We start from the raw sequence: 13482 nt of genomic DNA on the forward strand, positions 1-13482 counted from the left end.
GGGCTTTTGAGCGCACTTGGGACTAGATTATCGAAAGTTGGCTTGACATGACTAATTTCGCTCCATGCTTGCTTGGGATCAAACTCATTCAGGTTGTAGGTCTCACATTTTGCCAAGTACGCAAAGGTTGAATCTGGATCAGAATCTGTGTAGAGACCTAGGCATGCTATGAATTGGGCCATGCTCATTTGCCATTCTTCACCCCCTAGCCTGAACCTGAGGTAGTTGCGGATCCATGAAGAGACGACCTTGAAATCAACCCTAAGAGTTGCTAAGTACTCACGGGTTATCAATGGATAAACACTCTCCTTCATGTAAAGGAGCATCTCCCATGGGCGCGTAACCTTATTATCTCACTCAACCGTGAATGTTTCCTGAATTTGACGACCTAACCCCGCTAATTCGATCTCAATCTAATAGATGTACCTTGCTGGGCACACTGGCGTTTGAATCCTACTAATCACTTGGTCTTGAGTTGTTTCGTCCATTAAGATCACGTGCAACCACTCATGAACATTGGTTGATGTAAAACTAACCTCTCCTTCAGAAGTAGTTCCCTGCAATAGATTCAACAAACAACATGCACCAAAAACGTTTCCATAACATTAGCAACCATCAAATATATCGCATACAAACAATGGTGGGGGAATGTGCCCTCCTACATTTATACTCAAGATAAGGCTTCACAACATTCAATCATATGTAACATGGTCTAATTGCAAAAAGTTAACTCCTAGACAAAATCAAAAGTCAAATCAAGCTTAAAACTAGGAGCATGCATTCTAGTATAGCAATTAGCCAAATCAACAAGCATAATAACTAACAAGTAAGGTTCAATTTCAATCACAACCCAATTGGTCAAACTTAGTCAAAAGTCAAAGAATCAAGAATCCTAAATTCAAGTTAATCTCATACAAGCATGAAAGTTGGTTTCTTTTTGATCTAGACATAACATAGAAGCATAAAATGATCAATTGCATCATTACATTCTCAATTAAATAGCATCTTTGAATAACCCCCAAATTGGGAAGAACCCTAAAAATTTAAAGTGTAAATTTTCAAACTCAAGCATGCAAATCATGTTAGGAATCATGATAATAACAAGGATTCATCACCAATTTAGCATAAACATCATTAATTTCTTACAGATCTAGAAATGAGAAGAAATAAGAACATAGCAAGAAACATGCAATTAATTGAAGAAAAGTGATAATGAAGCATGAATCTTACTTTACTCATGTTAGTTGATGATTAAAAATGCAAGAAATTTCCACAAAAGATGTTAATTTGATGCAGGGGCCAAAGTAGCTGATATTTGGTCGCAATATGAGAGAATAAATGAAGTGGGTGGAGAAAATGAAGTGTTTGAGTCGTATTTAAAAGTTGACAGCCCAGGCACAGGAGCGCCGCACCTGAAGTAGGAGCGCCGTTCCTATAGTACCAAAAGCGCCGCTTTTCAAAGTAGAACGTCGCTCTTGAGAGAAAAAAAAGTGTCGCTTTTCATAAGAAAAGCTCCGTTCTTTGCTACTGTCCATTTTTGGTCCAAAATCACATGTTAAAGCGTCGTTATTGAAGCAGAAGCATCGCTCTTGGAAGGCCAAAAGCGCCGCTCCTTGGACAAAAGCGCCGCTTTTGTACCTGAAGCAGTTTTGCAATTTTAAAATTCATATCAACTCATTCAAAAGCTATTTTTGATGTTTTCCGGATTTACCCAAATGCATGAAATGAAACTATATGCAAATGCAAACTATATAAAATAAACATAATATCATACAAGTCTAAATGAAATGCAATCCTAAATGCACAATTATACACAAACGTGATTGTTTTGATCACAAGTCTACCACTTGACCCGTTTTAGCGCAAAGGTGTCATATTGGGTAGAGCTTGATGTCATCAAGCTCAATAGCATTGATGTCATCTCTGTAAACCTTCAATCTATGACCATTAACCTTGAAAGTGTTCCCATTCCCATATAACTCCACATAACCTGTAGGATAAGCTTTCTTAACAATGTACGGACCCGTCCATTTAGATTTCAACTTACCGGGTGAAAACTTAAAGCGGGAGTTGTAAACTAAGACCTTATCGTTGGGATTAAATTCTTTGGGACCTATGAGTCGAGCATCATGCCAACGCTTAGTTTTCTCTTTGTATACTAACGAGTTGTCATATGCCTCTAACCTAAGCTCCTCTAATTCATGCAATTGTGTCACTCGTTTTTCCTTAGCTCTTTCTAGGTCCAGGTTTATCTCCTTAATTGCCCAAAATGCTTTGTGTTCAACTTCAACTGGAATATGACATGCCTTCCCATACACTAGACGAAAAGGTGTAGTTCCTATGGGTGTCTTGTAAGCGGTTCTAAATGCCCACAATGCTTCATCTAGTTTGGTTCACCAAATATTAGGGTTATTACTAACCGTCTTCTCCAAAATCCTTTTTAAGGCCCGATTAGTATTCTCAACTTGACCGCTAGTTTGGGGGTGGTAAGGTGTCAAAAAATGATGGTTTACACCATATTTTTTCATGACTCTCTCCATAAGACTATTAGCAAAATGTGTCCCTCGATCCGAGATCAATGCTTTCGGCACACCAAACCTAGCAAACAACCCTTTCAAAAACTTAACAACTACTCTTGCATCATTTGTTAGCAAGGCTTTAGCCTCGGCCCATTTCGAGACATAATCTACCGCCACCAAAATATAAACACACTTATTCAAGTTCGGGAATGGTCCCATAAAATCTAAACCCCATACATCAAATACCTCGCATATTTGAATGCCGGTTTGGGGCATCTCATCCCTTTTGGAGATGGATCCCGACCTTTGGCATTAATCACATCGCTTAACTAAATCGGGTACATCCTTGAAGATAGTGGGCCAATAAAACTCCGAATCGAACACCTTTTTCGCGGTGTGATTTAGACCAAAGTGACCTCCTCTTGGCCTACTATGACAACTTCTTAAAATATCCCGGGCCTCTTGCCCATAAACGCATCTCCTAATCACTTGATCCGCTCCAATGCGGAACAAGTGTGGGTCATCCCAAAAATAATATCGTAAATCGTTGAAAAACTTTTTCTTTTATTGGTAGGACAAACCTTTTCGTAAAACATTTGACGCCAAGTAGTTTGCATAGTTAGAAAACCATGGGACTTCATCAACTAGGTCAATTCTCATTAAGTGTTCATCCGGGAATGTGTCCCGAATTTTTGTCTCATCTAAAGGTTGGAGTCCCGGGTTGTCTAACCTTGACAAATGATCGGATGCCACATTTTCGGCTCCCTTTTTATCCCTAATTTCTATATCAAACTCTTGCAAAAGTAGCACCCAATGAATCAAACGATGTTTTGCATCTTGCTTTTGAAAAAGGTACTTTAGTGCGGAGTGATCCGTGTAGACGGTTGTCTTTGAAAGTACAAGATAAGATTGAAACTTATCAAAAGCAAATACTACCGCAAAACGTTCTTTCTCGGTAGTGGTGTAGTTCAATTGGGCCCCATTTAGGGTTTTGCTTGCATAGTAAATCGTTCTAACGTGTTGGTCAACTCTTTGACCATGAACCGCACCTATTGCATAATCGCTCGCATCGCACATCAATTCAAAATCTTTGTCCCAATCGAGAGAGATAAGAATAGGTTGGTTAACTAACTTTTCCTTCAACAAATTGAATGCCTCGATGCATTCATCATCAAACAAGAAAGGTTAGTCCTTTTCTAACAATTTGGTCATAGGGCGGGCGTTTTTTGAAAAATCTTTTATGAATCGTCTATAAAACCCCGCATGCCCAAGAAAACTTCGGATGGCTTTTACATCCGATGGTCTAGGTAAGTCCTTTATCACACTAATTTTAGCCATATCAACCTCAATTCCCGCCTTAGAAATTTTATGTCCCAAAACTATCCCCTCGTTAACCATAAAGTGGCATTATTTCCAATTAAGAACCAAATTTGCATTTTCACAACGTGTTAACATTTTATCAAGATTTTTAAGACAATGGTCGAATGAATCTCCGAATACTGAAAAATCATCCATGAAAACCTCCATAGTATCCTCAACCATATCCGAAAAAATAGCAAGCATACATCGTTAGAATGTCCCCGGGACATTGCATAGCCCAAAAGGCATCCTCTGATACGCAAATGTACCATAGGGACATGTAAAGGTCGTCTTTTCTTGATCCTTGGGGTCTATCGCGATTTGGAAGTATCCCAAAAACCCGTCAAGAAAGTAATAGAATTCTCTCCCGCTCAAACGTTCAATCATTTGATCGATGTAGGGGAGTGGGAAATGGTCTTTTCATGTTGCCTCATTTAGACGCCTATAGTCAATGCATACGCGCCATCCCGTGATGGTTCGGGTTGGGACAAGCTCATTTTGGTCGTTTAAAATCACCGTGGTCCCACCCTTTTTGGGCACCACTTGGACGGGACTCACCCATGGCGAGTCGGATATTGGATAAATAAGCCCCGCGTCCAAAAGTTTGATCACTTCCTTCTTGACAACCTCTTTCATGTTTGGGTTAAGTCTTTGTTGTCGTTGACAACCGGTTTGTAGTTCTCCTCCATGAGGATTTTGTGCGTGCAATATGATGGATTGATCCCCGGGATGTCTGTGGTCTCCCATGCTATGGCCTTATGGTAGGACTTAAGTAATGAGACAAGTTGGGTCTTTTGGTCTTGGGTGAGTTTCGAAGAAATAATCACCGAAAGTTGGTTTTGTCCTTAAGATATGCATATTCAAGATGTTCGGGAAGTTCTTTAAGCTCAAGAGTCGGAGGCTCCTCCCATGAAGACTTGATTCGGAATCTATCTTCATGATGGATGGACTCAAATGACTTTTCCTGAATGGTCTCATCTTCACTTTCAAAATCATCAACATTAACATTCATTAATTCCTTAAAATCGGCCTCTAAATCCACAATCTCATTATCACAAGTTTGGTCGAACTCTGAAGTATCAACCTTTAAAAGCTTTTCAAGTTCATCATGCACATAAAGGTCAATATGGCCAAAGGAATAGCACTCGTCATCATCAGTGTTACTCGGTTGCTTCATAGCTTCCCGGATATTGATGGTCACATGCTCTTCGCCAACTCCAATGTTAAATTAGTTGCGTTGTACTAAGATGATGGTGTCGGCAGTCGCCAAAAATGGTCTACCTAAGATGAGGGGGACTTGAAGGTCCTCCTTCATCTCTATGATAACAAAATTGACCAGGAACACCAGGGTGTCAATGCTAACCAAGATATCCTCAGCGATGCCAATAGTGGTATCAACGAATGGTTGGCCAATCTTATCCTAATTCGAGTTGGTTTAAGAGGTCCAAGACCAAACCTCTCGTAAAGTGAATGGGGAATTAGGTTAATGCTTGCACCCAAGTCGGCTAGTGCATTGAACATTTCCGATTCACCGAACTTACAAGGGAAAACAAATTTTCCCGGATCTCCTAACTTCTTAGGAATCCTTGGCCTTGATGCAAGAATCTTGTTGCACTCCTCTTCGATAAAGAAAGATGTTTCGTCATGATATTTACCCCTTTGAGATATTAGCTCCTTGATGAACCGACCGTAATTCGGCATTCCTTTAAGCACATCGGTGATAGGTAGGTTAAACGAGACGTTTTTCATCATTTCTTGAAACATTTTGTATTGAGCTACCAACTTGTCCTTCTTTAAAGCTTTTAGATATGGCACCGGTCTCGTAATCTTTGAAGACTCATCACCCTTTTGCTTACCCGATTCATCATTACCCGTACCCTCGGTTGAGTTGACCTTTTCTTTACCCTTCTCCTTACTAACCCCGGTATCCTCTTCAATAAAACTTGGTAGTGGTTCATGGGTTATAAAGGGTTGTGGTTGAGGATCTTCGACCCCTTGAGTTGTTAAACTGCTTCGAGTGGTTATGGCGTTGACATTTTCATTTTGGTTTGGGTTATTAGGGTTTTGGTTGGTGCTTTCGATAGGAATCACTCTTGAGTTGTTGTATTATTGGTTTTGATTATGTTGACGGTTATTGTTGTAATTGTTAATCGGTTTGACTTGAATGTTTGAAGGTAAAGTTCCTTGTGGTCTTTCGGTAACTTGGGTTGAAAGTCGTCCAACGGCACTCTCAAGGTTTTGGAATGAAGCTTGTTGGTTTCGGATTTGTTGCTTTAAGAATTCGTTCTCTTTCATTTGAAAAGCTTCGGTTGATTCTACCTTCTTGATGTAGTTTTGCATGATTTCTTCTAAGCTCTTCGAAGGTTGGGATTGTTGATTGTTTTGTTGAGGTTGTTGGTTGTAACCTTGGTTATTTTGTGAGTGACTATAACCTTGGTTGTTTTGATAATTTGAATTTGCTTGATTGTTGTAAGGTTGGTTGTTGTAAGGTTGTTGGTTTTGGTATTGGAAGTTGTTGTTTTGGTTTTGGTTATAGTTGTTGTAACCTTGATTTCGGTTTTGGTTTGTGAATCTGGGTGGTGTATTGGTTTGGTTGGTGAATGATACTTATTTTTTATTAGGATTGTAGTAGTTTTGGTTAGATATTCCTCCCCGTTGGTAGTTTTGATTACTCATGTAGTTCACATGAGCATCTGAACTCATGGGAATATCATCCAGATCAACATGATTGCATTGAGTAATTTGACAACAATTCTTTATGAGATGTGGACCCTCGCATCGTTGACAACCTACTTGCATTGCAACTACCGTTTGTTGAATCTTCTTCAATTCTTTCCCAAATGTTTGAAATTGATTGTTCAAGCTTGCAAGCGTCACTTGCCCATTATCACTCTCTATTTGTGCTACATTCGTCCTTGCTAGATCTCGCGGTGAAGGTGCCCATTCATATGTGTTGATCGAGATATCTTTTAGCATAATTTTGGCCGCATTTGGTGATTTGTACATAAATACCCCACCGGATGAAGAATCAAGATATCTTTTCATTAACATATTACAACCTCGATAGAATGTGTTGATATACTCCTTCTTCATCAAACCATGCGGTGGGAAAGCTCTTAGTAGCTTCTTGAAGCGTACTCATGCATCATACAAACTCTCATCACCCCGTTGTGTGAACCCATTAATCTCCATTCAAAGCCGCTCTACTTTTGACGGTGGAAAGAAATGATTGATAAACTCGTTTGTTAATTCTTGAAAAGACCTTATGGAATCGGATGGTAAACTTTGCATCCAAGCTTTTGCGTCTCCTTGAAGTGTGAAGGGGAATGCCCTTAGCTTAAAAGCGTCATCGGTGACGTTTTTGGTTTTGTAAATATCACAAAGATCATTAAAGTGTTGAATATGTTCGAACGGATTTTCATCTATCAACCCATGAAAGTATGTATCCTTTATCAACGTGAAAAAGTTACCCTCGATCTTCCAATTATCCGCTTCAATTGGTGGTTTTGTAATAGCCGGTGCTATCATTGTTCGTGCAACCAATCTAGTGTTCCACATTGGTGTGTCATTTGGATCATTCAACAATTCTTGATTAACCGGAGGACCATTAGGATTTCCCTCTTCATCGTGAATCGGATTGCCATTTGGATCCATCTCTTCTAAACAAAATGGCAAAGCTTCGAAATTCTTTCTTAATACCCTTTCTTCTCTACGATTATAAACCCCGTGCACGTGTCTTTCCGGATCAGAAAATGGATGTGTGAATTCTTGATCCTTGTGAGACCTTGTTTTCATACACCAAAGGTACCTATCCTTGAATCACAACACAAACACAAGCGGTTTTCCAAACAAAAATAATAATATAAAATGCGAAAAGTAACTTTTGTAAGGGTGAACCCCTACGAAAGGATAGAACAATTAATAGTTTAAACCAAATAACCAACTAAGCTAACCACATCCCCGGCAGCGGCGCCAAGAAAGTGTGATGCGTTCGTGCGATATACATCTCTTACCCTCTAAATTTATATTTGATTTAAACACTACAATCAAGCACACACAACTAACGAGCACTTAGAACCCGGTTATTATAGCACTTTAATGTAAGTATTCTTATCAGGTTCGTCCCAAGAGACACGGTGTAAGTCGGATATTTTAAACTATCAATTGTCCTAAGGTTTGTTGATTAGGGGGTTTCGATTGATATCAACTAACAACTAAAACTTACACAATTAAACAAACCTAAATTTATCAATTAAACTAGTAACGAGAAACAAGTAGTGAAGTATTAAGACTTAAAACAAATTAACTAAGACGTGTTCACTTATCTAATCCTCTCTATGCTTGGCTTGCCCCATTTTTGCCTATATTGCTATCTCATTAGTTGTTGAACTATTATATGTTTAGCATCACTACTAAACCTCAAATCAACTGATACTCCACGAATTCACATAAGCTTTATATCTTAAGATCGAGTTAAGCATGATTTGGTCATTGAGATTGAGCTTAGGTTAAAATCACTTAAAACCCCCAACTATCGAAATCACTTAAGATAATCGGCATCACTATGTTGACTAGGGCCAATTGAAAACCAACCCAGATCAAGAACACAATCACTTGCAATTCCTAAGCTAGTTACCTAGATCACCTAAGGTGTGGATGTGAAGACCCGTCCTAATCCATCCGGACGAAGTCCATATCGATTATAAACAATTCCCAACAGTTGATTACATCGCGAGGTACATGACCTCTATATGATACATTTTACAAACATTGCATTTGTTTTTAAAAGACAAACTTTCATTTACATCGACAGTTGACAGACATGCATACCATTTCATAATATATCCAAATATAATTGACTTAATAATAATCTTGATGAACTCAACGACTCGAATGCAACGTCTTTTGAAATATGTCATGAATGACTCCAAGTAATATCTTTAAAATGAGCAATTGCACAGCGGAAGACTTCTTTCATACCTGAGAATAAACATGCTTTAAAGTGTCAACCAAAAAAGGTTGGTAAGTTCATTAGTTTATCATAAAGAATCATTTCATAATTTTAATAGACCACAAGATTTCATATTTCCAATTCTCATAAACATACGTCCCATGCATAGAGACAAAAATCATTCATATGGTGATCACCTGGTAACCGACATTCACAATATCCATATAAGAATATCCCCATCATTCCGGGATCCTCCTTCGGACATGATATAAATTCGAAGTACTAAAGCATCCGGTACTTTGGATGGGGCTTGTTGGGCCCGATAGATCTATCTTTAGAGTTCGCGTCAATTAGGGTGTCTGTTCCCTAATTCTTAGATTACCAGACTTAATAAAAAGGGGCATATTCGATTTCGATAATTCAACCATAGAATGTAGTTTCACGTACTTGTGTCTATTTCGTAAAACATTTATAAAAGCATCGCATGTATTCTCAGTCCCAAAAATATATATTGCAAAAGCATTTAAAAGGGGAGCAAATGAAACTCACGCATATAAATATTGTAAAATAGTTATTAAAACATTGCATGTATTCTCAGCCCAAAAATATATATAAAAATGGAATAATGAAACTCACCTAATGTGTTTTGTAGTAAAAATACATATGACGATAATGAACAATGCAGGGTTGACCTCGGATTCACGAACCTATATCATTTGTATATATGTTAATATATATATTCGTAATTGAACAAATTTAGATATATTTTGTTATGTTTTAAGGTTAATATTTCTATATATAATTTTATAATATTTATAATGTTATAATACATATTTAGTATATAATTTAATTAATGTTGTAATATTATATTAGTTAAAATATAATATTATATAATATTAGTATACTTTTGTAATAGATATATTTTATATAAATTTCTCTTGTTTGAAAAATGTTAACTAACATAAGGGTAATAATAATTATTATTATAATACTACTAATAATAATGATAGTAATAATAATAATTTAAAATGATAGTTTTAATTATAATGATAAGATAAAAATGATAGTTTTATCAAAAATAGTAATTTACATTGATAATATAATGATAATAATAATAATAATAATAATAATAATAATAATAATAATAATAATAATAATAATAATAATAACAATAATAATAATAATAATAATAATAATAATAATAATAATAATAATAATAATAATAATAATAATAATAATAATAATAATAATAATAATAATAATAATAATAATAATAATAATAATAATAATAATAATAATAATAATAATAATAATAATAATAATAGAATAAAAGTGTATACCCATAAAATAGCTTTCCTAAAAATAATGTCCCATACGTGACTTGAACCCGAGACCTCTAGGATAACCAGCACACCCTTAAACCATTCATCCCGCCTTACATTTTTGATAATATAATGAACCCAAATATAATTAACCCATTTTTCTGTTAACTCCTTCTTCTTAATAAATTTCAAATCGATCAGAGTACTAATGATCATAATAGTGGATTCAAGTTTTGAATTAGGATGTTTAATTGAGACAGAATAATCCAAGGTGGTTGATCGGCTTCATCATTACAGGAAAAACAATTTAAGCAGCAGCAGTATTCGTTCACGAACACAATAAGAACTCAAAACGCGTTTTTAAAATCTAGACATTTTTAGGTTATACATACAACATGAAAGAGTTTGCATATCTTCTTTATAAACTACCTGGAACATCAATTTAATGCAAAACACTATAAAAAGTTTGAATTTCTCCATGAACACGTCGTTTGACTTTTTGGAAATTAAGTTTGACTTTGATATTCAAGCTCAATTGGAAGAATTAATATGTGAAAACTTACAGACAGTTTAAGTGAGTAATTTCTAACACTTCTGCACTTTCATATTTTGAAGATCGACTCGAATTCACGTTTTGAATTGATACGGCTGTGAGCAGATGAAAATGGTAGGTTTTCTTTGTTTGTATATATATATTTTTTTTAATCCCTTCCGAATGGTATCAAGTAGAGGATATACACAAGTAATTGAATGATTAATTCTAGCAATCATATTTGATAATTGTTGTTTTGTAGTTATGAGTGGTCGACAACAATAAAAGAGCAGGAGGGATACGAACAACAACAAAAAAAAAATAAAAATAGAGATGATAGAGACAGAGATGCTGAAATCACGTGAAGGAATAAGATAAAAAGAAGAAAAAAAGTAAAAAAAAAATAAATAAGTAAATAATATATGTGTTCATATATTACATAATATTGATAATAAATAAATATAGTAATATTTTTAATATTAATAATAGTAATATTACAAATAATAAGGATAATGATAATAATTTTGATAAAAATACTAATTTTAGTAATAATTAAATATAACAAATCATATATATCTCAAATTATCATATCTATATATTAGATATTGAAAATAATAATATTATTAATACTGATATTAATATTAATATTAATAATGAAAGTAATTATAACTACTATATTTTAAACTTGTAATTAAATTTAATCTATTAATATTACATATCATTTATCATGTATTATTTAATATATATATATATATATATATATATATATATATATATATATATATATATATATATATATATTTATATATAATAACATGTAATATCTATACCTTTGATATATATTTCAATACACATATCATATTAATTATTTATAGAAATCATATATATTTCTATATTTTATATTAGAAATAATGATATTAATAATACAAGTATTAATAATATAAACATTAGTAATATTAATGAAAGTAATGATCATAATATTAATATATCATTTATACATTAACTTGTAATTATATAATATATTAACCTTACATTTCATTAATTATGTAATACTTGTTTTATAACAACATATTTGAATACCTATATATTTTATATATATTACAATATACATATAATTTTAATTATACATAGTACTCATATATATTTATATATAGATTCATTTTCAATTACACTTAATTATTTTGTATCTTATTTTATATATTTAATTCAAATGTTTAAATTCTATTTTATAATTTCAAATTATTATATATATATATATATATATATACATATTTATTTGCAAACTATGGTTCGTGAATCGTCGGAGATGGTCAAAGTCAAATGCATTCATGGAAATAGTTCAAACATTATGAGACTCAGTTTAATAGACTTTGCTTATCGTGTCGAAATCATATAAGATTAAGTTTAAATTTGGTCGGAAATTCCCGGGTCATCACAGTACCTGCCCGTTAAAGAAATTTCGTCCCGAAATTTGAGTGAGGTGGTCGTGGCTAACAATAAAAATGTTTTCATGACGAATATGAGTTGATAAATTGAGTTTTATCATCATTGAGTAATATGGATAAAAATAATTCGATTATTCGAAGAGTACGAATGAAGCTATCACCAAAGAGTGGAATAGGAAAGTAAAGATTCATCTTAACTTTTGACAGAGTTAGGGTTGAATTCCGGAATTCAAGGGATTTAAAGAAAAAATCTTCGAAATCTAAAAGATTTGATTCTTCGGCGAATAAGGAAATTAAGATCTCTATAATTAATACGGTGATCTGCCTTGATTACTCTGTCTGATATTTCCACTATAAATTAAGCTCTTCCGTTCCATTATTCTCACCATTCATATACTTTCTTTCTTAGTTCATACATCTAAAAGATTGTGAAAATGCTTAATCTAGTTCTAATCTTTGATATTTTTCTAATTATCATTTCTGTCATCCTTCTTTTCAATCTTCCATCAAAAGAATCTGTTTACTTCTACTATTACCTTGGGGTGATACTATTCTTAATTATACCGTGTCTTTATATTGTTATCCGTATTAATATCCATGGTTTGTAATCTCCGTATTGTTATTGGGCTTTATATTTTCTCTTATATTTTGGAGCTCCTTGCCTTTTTATTCTCTTCTCGGCCTCTAGTAAAGCGGGTAATGGTCCAGAATTCGTAAATTTGGAGTTTCGAATGAACTCCATGTTCTAAGCAAGAAAGAACGTAATAGCACGATTTGATTTGTCAAATTATCAGAATCATTGAGAATAGAACTATCAAGAATATACTTTCTTGATATGTTCAGAAGTTAATCAGAATGAAAGAGTTATGTAACATGACACATGATGACGTTATAATTTGTGAATCATCATGTTCCATTTAGAAACTCAGCATGACTTATTGTAATATAATCACGTTGATCAAGTGTCATTATATTATACTAACTCATGCATCAGTTCCCAACATTACTTCAATAACATTCATATTTTAAGCTCGAAAGTTTACAAAATATAGAAACTAACAGTTTCTATATGATGTAACACTGAGAGCACTAAGAGATTAATGATTTCAGATAAGAATAGTTATGAAAATATATCTTCAGAAATATGGAGGATATTTATAATGAAAGATACGATGATATCTTGGAATTTCTAATATCGAAGGATGGTGAAGAAAATTTATCCTCAAGAGTTTGGAGTCCGAAGCAAGGTATTCGCTAAAAATTTCATCAGAAACAGAATTATCAAGATTCTTAATGTACAAGTTTAGTCCTTGTGATTTGTTTAGAGACTCCTTCGTAGTTTTCTCAATCAGTT

The 13482-nt window shown here is 34.1% G+C and overlaps 1 protein-coding gene and 1 non-coding gene across 2 annotated transcripts; one reads left to right on the forward strand and one right to left on the reverse strand.

Moving 5' to 3' along the window:
- Positions 1-1871: 1871 nt before the first annotated feature.
- Positions 1872-4625, reverse strand: LOC139902296 (uncharacterized). Its single transcript, XM_071884936.1, has 4 exons — positions 4437-4625; positions 3250-3656; positions 2421-2823; positions 1872-2255 (listed from the first exon to the last, which is right to left on the reverse strand). Exons 1-4 carry the CDS (start codon positions 4623-4625, stop codon positions 1872-1874), a joined length of 1383 nt encoding a protein of 460 aa, XP_071741037.1.
- A 2347-nt stretch (positions 4626-6972) lies between these two features.
- LOC139903399 (small nucleolar RNA R71) lies at positions 6973-7079 on the forward strand. Its single transcript, XR_011778220.1, has one exon. It is a non-coding gene; the product is annotated as a small nucleolar RNA R71 (small nucleolar RNA).
- The last annotated feature ends 6403 nt before the right edge of the window (positions 7080-13482 follow it).

Source organism: Rutidosis leptorrhynchoides, chromosome 3, assembly GCF_046630445.1.
Source record: "Rutidosis leptorrhynchoides isolate AG116_Rl617_1_P2 chromosome 3, CSIRO_AGI_Rlap_v1, whole genome shotgun sequence".
NCBI classification, from domain to species: domain Eukaryota; kingdom Viridiplantae; phylum Streptophyta; class Magnoliopsida; order Asterales; family Asteraceae; genus Rutidosis; species Rutidosis leptorrhynchoides.